The 18,193-nt window shown below is 48.0% G+C and overlaps 5 protein-coding genes across 5 annotated transcripts; 2 read left to right on the top strand and 3 right to left on the bottom strand.

Moving 5' to 3' along the window:
* Positions 1–1,234: 1,234 nt before the first annotated feature.
* HD556DRAFT_1443037 (uncharacterized protein) lies at positions 1,235–2,958 on the bottom strand (the record flags this gene model as incomplete). The annotated part of the gene is made up of 7 exons (XM_041306552.1): positions 1,235–1,299; positions 1,350–1,466; positions 1,521–1,536; positions 1,572–1,793; positions 1,854–2,082; positions 2,128–2,365; positions 2,418–2,958. 7 exons carry the CDS (start codon positions 2,956–2,958, stop codon positions 1,235–1,237), a joined length of 1,428 nt encoding a protein of 475 aa, XP_041160636.1.
* Positions 2,959–4,139: 1,181 nt separating this feature from the next.
* Positions 4,140–5,133, top strand: HD556DRAFT_1443036 (uncharacterized protein; the record flags this gene model as incomplete). Its single annotated transcript, XM_041306551.1, has 2 exons — positions 4,140–4,640; positions 4,693–5,133. 2 exons carry the CDS (start codon positions 4,140–4,142, stop codon positions 5,131–5,133), a joined length of 942 nt encoding a protein of 313 aa, XP_041160635.1.
* A 5,664-nt stretch (positions 5,134–10,797) lies between these two features.
* Positions 10,798–11,497, bottom strand: HD556DRAFT_1443034 (uncharacterized protein; the record flags this gene model as incomplete). The annotated part of the gene is made up of 5 exons (XM_041306550.1): positions 10,798–10,880; positions 10,943–11,153; positions 11,203–11,274; positions 11,324–11,381; positions 11,439–11,497. The coding sequence occupies 5 exons, from the start codon at positions 11,495–11,497 to the stop codon at positions 10,798–10,800; spliced, it is 483 nt and encodes a 160-aa protein (XP_041160634.1).
* A 533-nt stretch (positions 11,498–12,030) lies between these two features.
* On the bottom strand, positions 12,031–12,357 carry HD556DRAFT_1236859 (uncharacterized protein; the record flags this gene model as incomplete). Its single annotated transcript, XM_041297857.1, has 1 exon — positions 12,031–12,357. A coding segment is annotated over one exon (327 nt), but the record flags the coding sequence as incomplete, so codon positions are not given.
* A 14-nt stretch (positions 12,358–12,371) lies between these two features.
* Positions 12,372–12,602, top strand: HD556DRAFT_1187978 (uncharacterized protein; the record flags this gene model as incomplete). Its single annotated transcript, XM_041296116.1, has 1 exon — positions 12,372–12,602. A coding segment is annotated over one exon (231 nt), but the record flags the coding sequence as incomplete, so codon positions are not given.
* Positions 12,603–18,193: the final 5,591 nt, after the last annotated feature.

The raw sequence follows: 18,193 nt of genomic DNA, 5'->3' as shown, positions 1-18,193 counted from the left end.
ATTGAAACGTTGATCGTACAAGATTGGTGGGCTTGAGAGTGGGGTGATTAAACATTGATTGCAGAGAAGGTGCGTAGCCTTGCTTAAGCTGGTGTTGCGACATGAGTTCTGTGTATTGAATATATCCATCCGGTGGAACAAGTGATGTCGTGGTTACTGGTGCAGGACAAGACGGGCTGAAGGAACAATGAGATACGCCCAATAATGACGAGGAGATACTCACGGCTTCAAACTTGTTGGAGTTGTAGCGCGGTTCCTATATGGTCTATAGATGGATAAATTCAAGACTCGAGGAGGCTGACCTTGTTGAGCTCTCGATAGGCATAAGAAGTGGAGTAACGTCTTCATAAGATTGTGGATCGACAAAAGATGAACGCTGGGAGCCGCCTGCGGACGTCGCAAGCATGGGAGAAGGGACAACGCTATGGCGAGCCTCCCGCGCAGTGAACTCTCCATGTTTTAGAATACCCTCTTGTTGGGCCCGCCTGCATCTTCATCTAACTTCATCTTGTCCGTCTCTTTTGCGCCTCATGCTTCCTGAACTCGTCATGCTCTCTCCGTTTTTCCACAGCGCTCACAGGGGTCACGGGCTCAGAAGGGATGCTTTTGCGGTTGTAGTACGTCGAGTCGGACAGCTGTGCATTTGCAGCGCGCCTAGCGGCTGCCAATGCATCTTCCTATTTGTTGAAGCTTCGTACTGTTACGACATTTGTCGTCCTGTTACGACGTTTTAATCAGCTTGTCGAACGAGCTAAAGGCCAACCTATTCAATAGCTCACAAAATTCCTTATCGTAATGCAAACAGGATATATGGCGGCCCAACCCCCGTACCCATAAAGGCAAATGTACCCACGTGCACCGGCCATTCTTGATGGTCATGTGATCGTATTCTTTCCCCAACGAGATGTGACTGGACTTGGTGCGTCTATCAATACACAATCCAATTCAATTGCATTTACGCGTGCACTAAGGTTCGACGCTGAAATTCCAAGGCTCCGTGAGTTGACGTAGAGCAGGTGACATAGAATTCAAGGTCTGCGGCTACTAGAGTCAATTGTTTGCTAGATGAAATAGGCCGGCACCCCGGCAGCCAACCGAAGGCGAGTCGCTGAAAACTACTATAAGTCTAAATTTTCTCCGGAAATCGATGCGAATATTGTCCCACATATTTCCGTCGTTTTCCGGAGTATATGGCTAGGACCATTTCAAGTTCTCATTGGGATCTAGGGCCCTATTACAGCACCACGTATGCGTTGACGATTTTTCCGAGGTTCGGATATGAATCAATGATAGGTGAAACTTTGCCGGGATGAGTATCTAATCTCCGAATTTATTTCTGATTTACTGACTGTGACACGAGTCGTTGAGTGCATAAGTCGATCCTCGACCTTCGTGATCGTCAGCAACATCAAACATTGAGGAGGTACTAAATACAGGCGGTTCGTAATACTGATGGCTCTGCTCCCCTAAGATAATCATCCCCTTTGAGCGTAGATGTCTGCAACTAGGGCACTACGTACATTGCTGCTCATCGACCTGTAAAGACTACTTAACTTGTTGTCGAAAGCTACCCTGGCACGGGACAAGTCAAAGTCACTTGGGATGAAAACACCAGTCGACAGTTCTCTCAACGCCCACTCAAATAATGTCCCGATGAAAGCAAATAATGCCCCGAGATTTCGGCTAGGGCCGACGTATTGCTGGAGGTTAAGTTGGTAGAACAGTATGTGCTGCATGAAATGCCGCACTACTCTGTTCCCGAACGGCACACCGAGTATAGTCTGTCCCCCCACCTGATGGTAAAGCCCATGAGCATTACTGGCCTCGGAAAGAGAAAAGAATGTCAGACTTACCTCGATATCTCCGTTTAGGAATGCGTCACCTTGCAGAAGGTTTCTGATGGTAACCTCCATCTCTTCCTGCGTTTGGGTTGCCAACGCGTTGTTTAAATTGTAGCCAAATAAAACCGCCATCCGAACTATATCCTTGACCTGTTTCCTCAGGTACTTGGCGGTCTCACCAATTTTGTCTGCGTCCTTTTTGGCCTCACTCCCGAGGGACCACAGAACGAGTTCAGCTATTCTCAATATGATCAGTTGTCAGTTTAGAATGAATATTGTGAGAGACTTGCGATTATTGAATGTGGATATGACGGCAACGAGACTGGCAAGCGCCTTTTCCGATCTTTTCTGGGATGAAAGTAGAAACGAGTCGTCGAACATCGACTGTTTCATGCGCTGTTTGGCCCTCAATTTCACCTGGGGTACGAGGTTCTCAAGTCCAATCGGCACAGCAAGTGAGGGCAATGACTCAGACGTCGTAGACAATGGTGCTGCAGGAGGTGGTACTGGAATGGCTAATGGTACTGCAGGAGGGTACTGGAATGGCTAGTAATGGTACTGCAGGAGGTGGTACACCTGGCATCGAGCTGTGCTGTGACGGTCCAGCGTGATGTTCGACATCGTCAGTGAGGCAATGCTTGCCACGATGAATGTCAGGCCTGTCGAGAATTTCGTAAGGGGTGTATCGAGTTCTGGATGGCGGCGGCGGGTCAACCTGACGCAATAAGCGTACATTCGACAAGCGGGAGTGTAGATGCGGGGCTGCGGCCGCGACTTCAGCCTCAGTGGCACTGGCGGTTGCGTCAAAGCTCATGATCATGGCCATAAATTCTTCGATGGATAGCGGAGTCTCCACGGGGGTGTGATGAGCCTGACTAGGCCCAGGAGTTGAATTACTGTGGGGGTCTGACTCGTTTTCATGGAGCGGGGGTATGATGCCCAGCGGGGCTGGCATGTCCAACGACTCAGACCAGCCTTCCATCACCGGCAGGTTCATCATTTCTTCACACCACCGTGACATCTCAGAATCTGAGTCTGGAGGTGGCTGAAAGCTGCTGTAGCTATCATCACTAAGTTCCTGGCGACGTACAACTTGATCTGAGCCTGGAGGAATCATGGTCACAGCCTGCCAGAGGACAATGGCAGTGGCGCGGAGACTCGGAGACGAACTGACTCAGTACCAAATACGAAACTTTGATATTTAACATTACTCACTGATACTAGTGACTCTCCTTAGACAAGCCCCTGTACAGTCAGTCTCTCAGCCGCGGCCGCATATGAATCGCTAGCCGGACTCCCTGCTGTCAGATACTCGTAATGAGGATAATGACAACGAGGCATATTACATGTGTGACTTACCGTCATGACTGGTTATCGACAATCGATCATCGAACATTATAAGGTTCGACCATTCAATAGCTATTGCTTCTTAGAGAGCCGCTTAGTTCTGGCGAGCCTCCGCGACCCGCCGAGTGACAATGAACACCAACTTTTGAAGTCTCTGAAATATGAATATGATAGTCAGGATTGTGGTATTAGTCACAGTCGCCATACGGTAGCGATCTGGAAGGCCGTGAAGAGTCAGACACATGACAACGATTTAATACTAACTGGTCGCGGTCCAACAACTCAGTGAAGCCACGGTGGATGGCCGCCCAGAAATTCTTTCAAATCAATCGGTCGGAAATCAATTGATGCGGCGGCATCCGGTGGTGACCGCAGTAAGACTCGAACTTACCCAGATCCGGGGCTAGATTTTAATCTGAAGGATATTTAGGGAGTCTTCTAATCGATTGAAGGAAACTGGCCTTCAAGCTTGAAGTCCAAGACAAACCAAACTGAGTCACCCTGGCGGCTGCACGTGTTTGATTGAACCTTGCTTTTACGCAATCCGTTTGGCAATAGCCTTGGTCTTGGGGACCTCAGCAATCACGGTGTGTACACGAAGTTAGATCCTAGTAGAAGGTAAGTTTGAGTTTCAAATTAATTAACGGGTTACGTTGAGGGGCAGGCAGCACAGGTCTGTACTAGTAAGTATGTGTGTTATCATTTACGTTGAGCGCCAAACTGCGCCCACCAAGTGCCATTTTAGTCGAGTTTCTCCAACGAAACACCTGAGTTTCACTACCAAGAAACGTCCAGGTTCAAACTCCCCTCAGGGAAATTAATACATCGTGACCAATGCCCCAACTGGGAGGGTTTTCCAGTCACACACTAGTCTAGTGGAATCTGTGTTCGTCCAACTTTCACCCGACGTCCTCCAACACGCATCAACAACTTGTTGAATAACAACCAGCTATGGAGCATTCTCAGGCTGGCGAGCCAAAAATGCATCCCTGTTTTACTCCTCCAAGCTCTACCGGACAACCCAGTCCTACTCGTCAGGATGAGGACTCCAAGTCGTCCTGTCAACTCTGGCCCGATGGCGTTCAGACACGTGGCCAGGTCACTGGCAGTGAACATAACTCTTCTTGTCGCGACAGGCGACACTACTATCGTCCTGATCATATACCAATGAGATTCAGAGTGTCATCCCAACACCTCAGAGGTCGCCGATCATCATCACCATCATCTGACTCGGACATCACAAATAATTCGTCAGAAGACGAACTTTTTGTTCTTCCAGACCTCCCCCCCTCGAAAAACTTGTCTTACTACGTGCAACGCGCAAAAAGACAGTTCAAACCTTATGACACGCACCGTGGCCATGGGCCTAACGCAATTGAGCTTCGGTTTCTTCACAAGTCTGTCGGAAAACACTCCGGCGAGACTGATATGACTGTGGCTGATGTCCAGGCGGTAAGTGAGCTTTCAATGCTACAATTTCACAATAATGAACATTTGATACTAGGGTAAAGAACTGTTTGAGCGTGGCTTGCGAGGCATGTCTGGCAAGGCCGTCGCTCAAGCCGTCGTTGCGATGCAAGCTACCCGTGAGTCCAAGCGCTTACATGTTCTGACGACGGCTTGGGAGATTGAATCATCAGTTCAGCGCACAAAGCTTCTTGAAATGATGCTGGAGCAGGATGCTCTAGAATATGCTCGTAGCGATGCAGAAGCTTCCTCTTTCAACAAGCTTTTGGTAGGGCGTACCTCGAAAGAACTCAATATCGATATAGACTTCAACATCGGCGCATATGGCTGCGATATCACGTCTTTCGTTGTTTCCGATGTACAGCTTGATCACCTCGAGGGTTTTGCGCACAAATTAGGTCTGCCTGACGAAGGTAATGACGATAGGATGGATTCGGAGGGAGGGTCCCCCGACTGCAAGTTCGATGTCAATAGCTGATGTGAGGTACTACGCTGATCATGTGTATTTGAATACTAAATATATTATAGACCTTGGGAGTTGGAAATTTGTTCGTTGTTGTGTGGCGTATGTCTGAGATCGTTGTAAATCCGTTATTGATCTAGACCAGTGCAACAAATAGCCATATGTTTGAAATGTATGCAGTATGTTAGATTGAAGACCCGCACGTGACTCAGACGTGCGACAACTTGAAATATTGAGGCCTGACTACCGTAGTCTCCGTCAGTCTCGCAAACTCGGAAAGCTCATTCATTTTGTCGTTTATTAGAATCATCACGATCGTAGGACTCTAATGATAATCCACCTGGCAGGCCCCCTGCCCCAAAGACATAACACCACCTATGTTATGTTATGTTACAGATCATAATTTAAGGAATAGTCAAGCGGGAGTCTAACGCTTTCGGATCTTGTCAGCCTCCTACCAGAGTCACTACTAGCGCTACCATCAAAGAATGCTGCAGGGCGAGTGACAGTAAGATCGAAGGCATTCTTGTGGAAAAGGATGTTGCCTTCATACTCGACAAACTGCCTTTTCCACCATCTAACGCTGTTTGTCTACTGCTACTACTACTACTAGTAGATTCCATGGCCGCTTACCATCCAGTGAGTGTTGTTGTTTTATCATTTTTTGTGTAGTTGTACGTGATTGGACGCTGATGGGACTTTAACATATTTTACCGAGTGCAGACTAAAGAGCGTTTTTGTGTTCTCTGCCAAATTTCAGGTGAAAATTTGGCACATCACCGCATGACTAGTACTTCGACCATTGGATGATCTGCCTGTCACTCCCTGACGGTCTTGCGAAGTTTAAGGATCACTGGCCCAACGACGATGATCTCAGTACAATCCCCCAGTAAACTGAAAGCAAAATATTTTCTTTATCTTTTTCGTGGATTTAATAGAGATGCTCACAGTTGGGGTATCATTGGAGGCAATGATATTGAACGTTCTGAGCTTTCCGACTCGGAGTCACTGGAAACGAGGCCGAACCCCGAGGGTCACGTGATCGTACACAGTCTTTCAAAGTCAGTCGTCGTCTGTTGACCATAGAGTCATAGACGGTCGCAACGGTAGCATCGAGCTCACTTTCAGAGCTCGTAGGAATACCGTTAGGTGACCTTACCGAACTCAAATCAGTATTACTTTCACCACCAATCAACTCGGAGTCTGATGAATGCACAAGAAACTGCGGCTTGTTCTTTTTTTACTCTTTGTTGATCTACTACTAGCCTTGGCCGTCGCAATGGTTTCATGCACTGCCCCAGGCTGCCTCTGGGAGAAATCAACTGACAGTAGTCGAGGTCTTTCTAGGCATCGCGCATCATGCAAATTCTACCACCGATCCAGAACCCTAGCCAGCCAGAAACGACAAGAAAGGACGAAGGCTGCTGCCAGAGCTGCTTCTCTGGTACGATCATCATCAGGAATACCACAGCGAGGGGAATCGAGCAGTTCTTCGGTAAGTGGCTGATTTTTTTAATCGATCCCATGAATAGGACAGTTGAATTGTCGCATAATTCTAGACAACAATATTGCCCATTCCTCATGTGGAGCGCGATCATCTCTCCAAACCCATTTTTTTGTACGATCCATCAAGCAGATGGACTCAGGCTGGCGCGTCTACTGGTGCACGTGGCCCTGAACTCTCAGAGCAGCGGCAGCTTCACTTTGATACCCATGACAGTGTTGACAACGCAATGGACACCGACGTTTCAAGTACGCCTTACATTCACTTTGGTCAAATAACTTGTTTTTTAAAACTGTTGTTCACTCCCAGAAGAACCTTCGCTCCCTAGGCTGCGACGAATACCTAGACGTTTTGAGGATGTTCCTCTTCCTGACGAGGACACTAATCACTCGGATAATGTCGAATTTTTGCCTTCTCAAAGTCCAGCCCCACCTCAAACCAGGATCCGGAGAGTTCTCTTAACTTTGCGAGATACACTCCAGACCAGTTTCAATTCTCTCGGACTCTACCGGCTTTACCCTCGTCGCCCATCCTTTGAGCCCGATAAATTTGTCCCGTCCGTGTTACTTTCAAGCACGTGTCCGAAAGCCCAACAAGAGAATGAGACAAGCATCCTCCCACCTCCGTACCCTTTTCCCAACATGACGATCTATCGAGTCATGTCTTGGATGAATTCCGGGAGCAATAAGAAATCGGAGACTGAAGTTGCTCGTCTTGTGAAAGAAGTTATACTAGCAGACAACTTCGACTTGAAGCACCTGGAGGACTTCTCGGTGAAAAGGAGCTTACGGGAATTGGACAACGATACCAATAAGAATAAGATCGAGTTTCCAGACGACTGGACCCAGGCCGATGTCACCATCAACATCCCCACGAAATCGAAGGATGATACGAGACTTTTTTCCGTTCCCGGATTCCATTTTCGCCCCCTGGTTGAAGTCATTCGGTCAGCTTTCGCGGATATCCAGGCTAACGCGTTTCACCTCTCACCTTTCAAGTGCATGTGGAAGGATCCATTGGACTCTCATCAAGAGCGAGTATTCGACGAGTTGTATACCTCGGACTCTTGGTTGGATGCCCAAGACGAGCTGCAAAAGCTCCCAAGGGAGCCTGAATGCACGCTGGAGCGAGTAATCGCTGGTCTCATGTTTTTTTCGGATGCCACGCATCTGGCGAACTTCGGAACGGCAAAGGCCTGGCCCCTTTATTTGTACTTTGGAAATCTGACAAAGTACGCGCGCTCGGCACCGAAGTCCGGCGCATGCCACCTGGTAGGGTTTCTACCATCGGTGAGTTTTTCTGCTGTACCTTCAAGGATCGCTGTCAATATTGCCCCATCAGCTGCCTGACAAGGTCAAGGATCTTCTGAGCAGTTTGCCTCGCATATCTAAAAGCGGCATGGCTACCCTCCACACCCACTGCCGGCGCGAATTGTTCCACGCATGCTGGGATACCTTACTAGACCGAGAGTTTATTCACGCATACAGACATGGTATAGTATTGAAATGTGCAGATGGTGTGTTACGCAGGATATTTCCGCGGATATTTACTTATTCGGCTGATTACCCTGAAAAGTGCGTTCTATCTACAATGATGGACAATTACTCAACAACTTTCAGGGTTTTAATTGCGACTATCAAGGATATGGGCTTATGCCCGTGCCCCCGTTGCCTCACACCGAAGAATATGTTTCCTTCCTTAGGCCTTCGTAAGGACATGAAGAGCCGTCTAAAAAATCTTCGAGTCTACATCACAAGTAACATTGTCAAAGCACGGGAATATATTTATCAGTGGGGCAGCACTGTGGATGGTATCAAGGTTGAGGAAATACTTGGAGAGGGCTCGTGGGTGCCTGTTATGGTGAGTGCAGATTGTTGACCGCTCTCTCTTACCGACTCAGATGAGTGACTCACAGAATAAATTCGTGGAGAAGCTAGGAGCGCTAGGCCTTGATCCGTTTCGGATGCTCGTTGTGGATTTTATGCATGAATGTGAGCTGGGTACCTGGAAGGCGTTATTCAGCCACCTCATCAGGATCCTTTCTGCGCTTCCGGAGGGAAATCGGCTAGTCGCAATCCTAGACTCGAGGTAAGTAAAGTTTGTATACAGCATCGGTCGCGTAACAAGCAGCAAACTCTATCCTCTAGATTTCGTCAGGTTCCATCTTTCGGTAACGGGGTGATCTGAATGTTCGCGAACAACACATCTGAAATGAAAAGACTTGCGGCACGAGATTTTGAAGACATCTTGCAGGTTTGTTCCACTTTACCTTTACTTATCTATCTGGATTGCTGATAGCCTTTCTTCAGTGTGCGATACCTGTGTTCGAGGGGCTGTTTCCCGCTGATCATGACGCAATCGTGCAATCTCTCTTATATAGATTCGCACAGTGGCATGCACTGGCGAAGCTCAGAATCCAGTCAGAGTCGACCTTGTGTTTCTTCGAGAACACATTCAAGGATCTCTCCAAGCAGTTACGGAAGTTCCGCGACTTCACCTGTGCTGCTTTTGTCACTGTTGAATTGCCGAAAGAGAAGGCGGCTCGCAATCGAAGGTTCGCGCGGCGTGCTGAATCTAATAATATTTCCGGAGAATCTGGCGGACCGAAGGTGAAAAAGTTCAATTTGAGTACTTACAAGTTCCACGCAATGGGAGATTACGTGCGTACTATCAAGCTCTTTGGAACGACAGATTCTTTTACCACTCAGATTGTAAGTCTCTTCCATAGCCCTCAAGGACGTGTTTGACATTATCTTATCGCTCAGGGAGAGCTGGCGCACCGGGCCTTAAAAGCATTTTATCCACTAACTAGCAAGCTTGATCCTTCAAAACAGCTGGCGAAGCATGAACGCAGGCGTCGCGTACTACGGCGCATCGCGGAAGCAGGTATCTCCTCCTCCAACTACCAATCGCCCGACTCTCTTGCTCCATCGTCGTTCAAAGGCCATCATTATATCGCAACCAATCGAAATGATCCAGTCTCATTGTTCCTATTCCTCCAGATGCACGATGGCGACCCAGCCACTAAGGTAAGGGACGATTCCACTTTTCTTCAGCTGGTCGCCAGTTCGCTTATGACCGCTCTAGAGCTTCATTCCGAAATTGAAGGATCATATTTTATACAGACTAAATAAGCTAGATGTCAGTCATTGCGACCACATATTCACAGACAAGGAACGTAGTTCGGTCATAATTCCCAACAGTACGGTCTACTCAGTTCACACAATGCAGGTGCACTATACGACTTACGACATGAGGCGAGAATACGACCTCATCAACCCCAGAACATATGCGGATGTTATGGTTCTTTCGGGAGAAACCACCCCTAGACACCCTTACTGGTACGCTTGTGTACTGGGTATCTATCACATGGACACCTGGCTCGAAGGTCAAACCGAGAAACAGCACCTAGAGGTCCTCTTCGTCAGGTGGCTCGCACCACTAGCACCGTCGGACTATCAGTCTGGGATGCGGCGCGCTCGCCTTCCCAAGGTGGCATTTGTAGAAGAATCTGATCATGATGCATTCGGATTCCTCAATCCGAGCCAAGTGATTCGAGGTGCTCATTTGATTCCTGCATTCGCCTCAGGGCGAGGTGTAAGCTCACTGCGGCGCGGAACATCATTTGGACGTCCCAACAAGGAGGTAGATGACTGGGAAGAACATTATGTCGGGATGTGAGTCATGGTGCCCTCTCGTAATTTAAATAACGAATCTTACTGTGAATTAGTTTTGCTGATCGCGATATGTTCTTGCGTTATACGCACTTAGGCATAGGACACCCAGTAGGATTGCGGAAGATTGTCAGAGAATGCTTTGACGACTACGAGTCAACAGTACTTACGGAAATGGACGACGCAAACGATGGTGAGGGCCGCGAAGATACCGGTGAGCAATATATGGATGACAATCCTGACGAAGACGAGTCAGAAGAGGAACATGAAGGGGGGGAAGATAGAGAAGAGGTCGACGAAGAGTATGATGACCTCTATTTCTGACACTGGTGGTCCAATAGTAACTGTCAATTTACGTTCTTAACTGACTCAACGGTTTTGCCAGTACGACAAGCCCTTCGCTGTACGTCTCAGCCAGGCGAAACTAACTCGAAGCTCTCGACGCCACGCCTGTCCACTGAAAGAATTTCGTAAAGGTATTTAGTACATCCTATATCACGATCATGAATCTATCCCATCCCATGTATGCAGCCACTCGATCCCACTCTCAGCCTCTCCGTTCGAATCTCCTTCATCTGTACGGTCTGAAATTCGTCAGTGCGTTTTTTTTTTTTAGTTTTGAAACGACTCACCTATAAGCACTAACGCGCGGCACCTCTGAGTCCCAGTATTTGCTCGAACTCGGCCATCTCCATTTCGAACATCCTCCACTCCCTCGCAACCCACAGCACCATCATCGCGCGCAGGTCGTCTGGCCAGACCGGAGGCAGCGGGTAGGGAGGGAATGGTAACTCCGGCTGATAGACTAGTTGACGCACGTGGCGTCGCGCGACAGCCCAGGTATTGTACATCAGTTCCTTCAACAATTTCAGTGTTGTAGCTAACGAATGAGATCGCATTACTTACTAACTGGTCTCTTGTCAGCCTGAAAACTACCTCTCGAGGCCTTGGGATGTGCTGGAGAAGATGCTGGGGTATCTGTAGAACGATAATCAGTGAGTGGATATTTAGAGAATGATCAACGCACCTCGTGATTTTGGTCCCCGTCTCCTCCATTAGCGTTAACGTTGTTGTTGTTGTTCATGCTAGTATTATGTAGATCAGTAGATATAAAATTGAATTGAGAGTGAATATATTCGTACCTTCGTCGTTGATCAGCGCGTCCAAGAGAAATGTCCTGATTCGTTATTTCATCCGGCATTTGTCGGATTCGGAACGCTCGTCCGAGTCAGTGTCACGCGTGACAGGAGGCATGTAGGAAATGGCCGGTCTGTGTTAAGTCTGCGCAGACTCCGCCTCAAAGTCTGGGCCCCAGACATGTCTGGGTGTGTTCAAGCTCCGGGTTGTCTGACATCATCACTCCTGCCACGATCTACGCCAGCCACTGTGACACTGACCGAGTGAGTTTTTACGCATGTGTGGGGTTGGCTGACCGGATTGGCTTTTCAGAGCTGGTGTTCGCGAGACCGTGGATTGGTTGTTCTTACGTGTGCAGAACAGTAGACGGTATGTGAGCTAGATTGGGTGGTTTGGGGTCATATTCCTGACTTGATGTTTTTGTGCAGTGACTTGGGGGATCGATAGTGAGGCTTTGAGGATCAGTTTATGTTGGCGGTGTCATCTGCCTGTGTACTTGTATGTACGGGGCTACCTGTTGACCGTCTTATTGAGTCATAAAACACCAATCCCGTACGACAAAAAAACAACCGCGCGGAACGCTCCGTATGTATGTGATCAACAAACCCCAGGGAGCAAACGGTACCTCACCCTCTTCGCCCAATTCTCCCAGTCTTTTCTCAGTGCACGCTGGAGCATCTTGTCCTCCACTAGAGGTCGAGTGATGCACATCCAAGCACATAATGTAAGTCCGAAGAGGAGGATTACTACTAACACGTTTACTAAAGGCACTTGTAAAATCCCAGACTGCCTCAACCACGATCCTTGCTCTCCATACATGGCAAGGAGCCCAATATATTGGGGTAGGAAACCAGCATAGCTTGGGTGGCGAACGATAGAGTATGGCCCACTCGTCACAAGTCTGTGTTCTCGAGCCAAATTCACGAAATTCGAAAGATATTACCGGGGAAGCGTCGAGTTGTGACTTGAAGGAGTTGGTACAGAGATTTGTGCCAGAGGCTATTGGACGAAAGATAGAGAAGCACAACCGCAACATTTACCCTCTACAAAATGTCTACGTTCGCCAGGCAAAAATTCTCAAGGCACCGAAGTTTGATGTCTCGAAACTGCTTGAACTGAGTCACGCCGAGTCAATAGACGTAAGTAAGATTGAAATTGACTCTGATTAGTACTACCTAGTATGTCCGTAAGTTGTATCTACCATTCCCTACAATGCATCCATGTTACACCCTAATGTTGGCAAGTCTGTGGCAAGAGTTAAGCGACCTCACTCACAATACGACGAGCGGACTCGGAAGCATAAAGTCGTTATATTGCGAAAAATCTTGGATAATACTATAATCGAGCCAATATTTGACGGGAACTGAGAACAATCAGTAACATCAACGCTAGTGAGCTTCCGTCCCTTACTGGTTACGCAGATAGCGTGTTACGATTTTGTTACTAACCGTCAGGCCAATCTCCATTTGCTGTCAAGGGCTAAAGCCGTTGTCCTGCAGAAAGTCTTGGATAGCATTAAAATTAGGCTAATATTTGATGGGAACTGAGAACAATCAGTGACGTCAACGCTAGTGAGCTTCCGTCCCTTACTGGTTACGAAGATAGCATGTTACGATTTTGTTACTGACCGCTAGGTCAATCTAGTGCTGCCGCAGTCCGGTTCCGAACCTCGGTTCGAACCTGAACCTTTCCGAACCGGACGCATGGTCCGGTCCAAGGTTCGGCCAAGACTCAGAACCGAACCTTTCTAGAAGTTCGGGGTTCGGGCTGGTAGTGAATAGGTTCGAACGGGTTCGAACCTCTCAATTTTTGTCGGCTTTACACTTTTTTAAGAATATGTAAGTATTTACTACGTGTCATATATGCAAAGGCATGTGTCTGGAACCACAGGTTTGGGCCATCGGGTGAAATTGACGCGGTCTTGTTGCGCCTGCCGTGGTCGTCACGGTGACGCGCTGTGACACAGGACTGCACCGTCACATTCTTGCTTGCCAGAGTCAGATCTCCGCTGTGTCGAAGCACCACACCTCAGCACACCTCCCACGCAAGAAAGTTATTCGTCCTCGGCTACCTGAGTCAGCTGAAGGCATGGCACAAAGAAGAACATGCTCTCTATAACGGGCAGTTGGACACGGTGCGAACACAAATGGTTAGGAACAATGTTTGGCGCCGGTTCTGAAACGGTGAGCTCTTACATTGCATCGTGTCTTAAGTTGACAACTGTTGTAGACTGTGTTCGCAATCTCACACAGATGCGCAGGCTCGCGTACAAGAGGAACTCGATCATGTCGTGGGGCGTACGCGGTGTAGGTTATGCCTTTTCTTTGTGCATCAACTGACTCAAATAACTCTTGATCAGTGCCGACATTTGCTGATCAGGAAATGCTGCCGCAAGTTACCATGTTCATCCTCGAGAGTCTCAGGTAGAGACCTGTCACTATTGGAGGTACGTCTTATTTCAGTTGTGATGATGCGATAGTGGACGACCACCTTTCACTACAGGCTTTGCACATCGCGTGACGAAGGACATTGAAGGACATCATCTGGAACAACTACCTCATTCCTGCAAGTGCGACGAAGACTGCAACCCGTGACTTGCACACTGGCAGGTCCGATTAATTCGCGTAGGTGTTCAATCCATGTCTGTATAAGTATAAGTCAGTGTAAGCATGCACTCTATAATGGATATTTGGTACGTTGCGCATGTAGACTCGACTCTGGATGGGGGACTGATATGTTCCTTGTCGGGCACTCTTCATCAACACGGCTCTTATTCTGTGGGCTTGGACTCCCGGTCAACATGTCACGAATCAGTCTGTCTTCATCAACACGGCTCTTATTCTGTGGGCTTGGACTCCCGGTCAACATGTCGTGAATCGGTCTGTCTTCATTAACACGACTCTTATTCTGTGCTTTCCACCTTTCGGAGAATCCTGCAGCGAAGATTGACATGCTTGCATTCTCAGACACTGCAAACATACATGCTATTCCGTTTGAGATATGTTTTACGAGGGAACTATGCGCACCAGGCAAATAAAATGTATTTATTTTAGAAACTTGAATTCAATCTTTGTACAAAGGAGTTCTCCTTGCGTTATAGAGTCTTTTCGTTATCTGTCCGACTCAAATTACATGAAAATTCATAGTCTCAAGCCTATACAACCAAACAGATGGTCCAAGCTTAGTCGAACCTGGTTCGAACGCGAACCGGACCTCCCGAACGCGTTCAGTGACGTTCGGTCCAGGGTTCGACCAAATGGCTGAACCGAACCTATGGTTCGGTTCGGCGTTCGGAAAATTTGCCCCAAGAACCGGACCGAACCGGACTTCGGCAACACTAGGTCAATCTCTATGCGCCGTCAAGGGCTAAGGCCATTGTCCTGCGGAAAGTCTTAGATAATCTGTTAATATAAAACATAAATGCTTGCAAGTTAAAATGTTCAATAACACGGACGTCATTACACTTACGTTCGTTGCTGGCTGCGAAGGCAGCTTGTTACGACTTTGTCATGGTCTCATCTAGCGAGTCTATGTTGGTGGCCATCCATGGCTAAGTATGATTAAGTCAAATTTCTCGTGGTATGTATAGTCATATTCGGTAGGAACAGAATTACATCATCCTACAGCTGCGACGGCTACAATTTCAAGGACTCATGCGTTCACTGATGGTGGGTAGGAGTGCCATCGTCGGTCACTGCAGAACCAATATATTTGTTCCAACAGTGAAGACTGCGGCTACCGCGTCAGGATCAGATGACTGGTAGAGCGCCGAGCGGTGTAGCGGTCCTATTTGTCATATTGGTACCTAGGATGAATATTATGAACACAAACCAATTCATGAAAAATACAGTTGGCCGGCGGTTTCTTGGGTTGATCCATCCTATCTAAGAATTACTAAACGTGACCAAATGCTGCACAGCGTGTGAAACACTATCTAACAGGTTTGCGTATTACCTCAACTATCACGACAAGGCCCTCCCCCACTATCAGTGGGAGTCGGGGAACGTCCCAACCATCGTCATGCCGCATGCAAAGGCCGAGTCAAGCACGTCAGCAAAACAGGGAGAGGCAAATCGAGGAGTGCTGTCAGGCTCATCAGGACTGGTTGCTCCCCTGAAGCGTGAAAAGAATCCGCCAGCCTATGGTGCACAGCACCGCCAGGATGCACTTTGGGAAGGTGAGCCAGCACATTGTGAAACCAATTGACTGACTCAATATCGAGCAGGAGGGAATGAGGCGCTCCCTCCTTCATGGAGGGAGATATGGCTAGCAGAAGAACTGTATTACGAAGACTTGCTACTCGACATGGGTTCAGATGACCGACCTTTACCGGGAGTACGATTAGGTGAACAACGAAAGTGCGATGACTCGGAGAGCAAAAAAATTCATTGTTGAGCGTAGATTTCCCCGAGCTGCTTATTATTGGATGCGAATGGCACATCTCGCCGCTCGGTCGGTCTTACTTCGTCAACCACAACACTCGGAGTACGTCGTGGAAGAAACCAACACCAGAACGTCAAGCAGGGTGTTTGATGCCAGAGTGCACCATCAAGGGTAGTAGGTGGTTGAAGACCGAAAGCCTTGCCTGCTTGGGCACCAATGGCGATATAATGATTATGTTGGATAATGGTTCGATTCGCCAGTGGACAAAAGCTGGACAGCCGATAGGAAAACCTCTCAACAGTGACGCAGGAGATGCAATCACAATGGCAGTGTCTCCAGACCAATCGATGGTTGTAGGTATATGCAAAGATGGCAAAGTACGGCTGTGGAATATAAAGGAAGGGTGCTTGGTAGGTCACCCGTGGGAGGGGAATGATGATGAAGTGATGTGCCTCGATTGGTCACCGAATGGGGCAGAGGTAGCAGGTGGATTAAGAGACGGAACTATACGACGATGGAGCCCTGCCACCGGCCGACAAATTGCACCACTGATAAAGAGCAGCGATTTATGGGTGAACACAATCAAATACTCTCCGCAAGGCGACAGATTGGCGAGTGGCAGTGAAGACGACATAATCTACGTGTGGTCAAAGGACGGTGAGCTGCTCATCGAGATCAAGGGAGACAGCCCGGTGGCGTCGTTGTGTTGGTCTAAGGATGGCGCATACGTCTTCTCTGCCTTATATGATCACACCATACGAAAATTGCAATCGATTGACGCGGAAGAACTCGTCGTTTTTCGGGGTCATACCAGAAGCGTTGAATCCCTTTGTCTGTCTCCTGATGGATCCCATCTTATCAGCGCATCAGATGACTACTCAGTTCGCATCTGGGACCTCGAATCCAATCAGCAAGTCGGAGACCCACTCTGGCACGACGGTGGTGTTTCAGTTGTTGCCATGTCCTCCGATGGACAATACTTTGCCAGTGCTATCTTCGGACAGGATGCAAAAATCTATGTATGGAGCCTGGAAGAAGCACTCTGGCGCGCTCGTGGGGTTGGCGTGCGTGTGTACATAACTTGGGTCAATGTCTTTTCTAAATAGCTTTGTGCACCGGTCAGCCCGAGAGCGATGCAGAGTCCAATGTGAAGCTCAAGGTGAGTAATTTTTTCTTTTCTTTCGTACCTATTCTGACTTTTCTGCCAGGGACGTGCAGTTCCATTTAGAGATGTATGCTAGTTAATTTCGAGCAACCTGATCCTTCACTCATGTATCTACATTAGATCTCTTTTGCCCCCAGACGGCAAACCAATAAATCGAACAGAGGCTTGGCGAGATATGTGAGCCCAGCTGTATTCTTTCCAAACTGTTGCCATGTCTGACACTAAGACAGGGAAATGACTTCTGGGGTGAAGACACAAACCGCACGCCTCTTCGCTCATCATCTCCGCCTAGTCTGCACAATTTGTTCGGCTTCCTGCGCTCCAGCACTCGACCTACGAATACAGTTCAACCTCAGCCCCGGCGTTTGAATTTCAGCTTATTTCCTGTAAATCTTACTAGACGTCCCGTCGATGTTGCTCATTGCCAATTGGAAGATGTGAGATGCTTGTTGTCGCTACCCTTTGTGATATCACTGAAATTTTTTTGCAGAGATATGGTATTGTCCCTGAGACCGACGCAGAAGCAGAAGCAGCTATGCAACGTACGAATAGCAACAATGTTGACGGCTCAACGCAACAAGGACAAGCTGTAGCGAGGGTACAGGAGTTTCAAGGACAAGGTGTTCAGGGGCAAAGTTCTCCAGAAGAGACTTTGATAGGATGCTGTGGATTTTATCTTGTTCGTCGTCGGCCCGCATCGAACTAGTCCCTACGTTGATCTGAGAGGGAGGCTGGTATCGTCGCTTTTGTGAGTGGTTATTCCCAGACACGCATGAGCTGTCTCAATAATGACATTTTATCTCTCACTGGCTCATGTGATATATGACAACAACAGTATTTCCCTGAGCTATTCTATCCAATGAATCGATCTTATCATCTGTATCAAAATCTATCATCGCCAATGAGTTCAGATCAACGTCAGTCTTTCCATCTCTCGTTGCTTATCTTATTGTCTGACAAGTCATGAAACCGTAACGCAGATACACATTGCACCGAATATGGACTAATCGCGATCTTGCATGACACGAGACTAACTCGCAAGATTGCAGCCAATTCATCAACACTCCCAGATATACACAAGGTTCGTGCGTTAGTTTATCACACACCATAGCATAGTAACATGTTCCATTCTGGTGAATAGGAATTCCGAACTGCGTATTCGCATTCGGGCACTGCAATGCTTCAGAATGCACACTTACATTGTCGGGAGGC

Source organism: Suillus plorans, assembly GCF_016647745.1.
Source record: "Suillus plorans strain S12 chromosome Unknown HD556scaffold_26, whole genome shotgun sequence".
In the NCBI taxonomy this organism is placed as follows: domain Eukaryota; kingdom Fungi; phylum Basidiomycota; class Agaricomycetes; order Boletales; family Suillaceae; genus Suillus; species Suillus plorans.
This window is presented reverse-complemented; position numbering and strand designations above follow the sequence as displayed.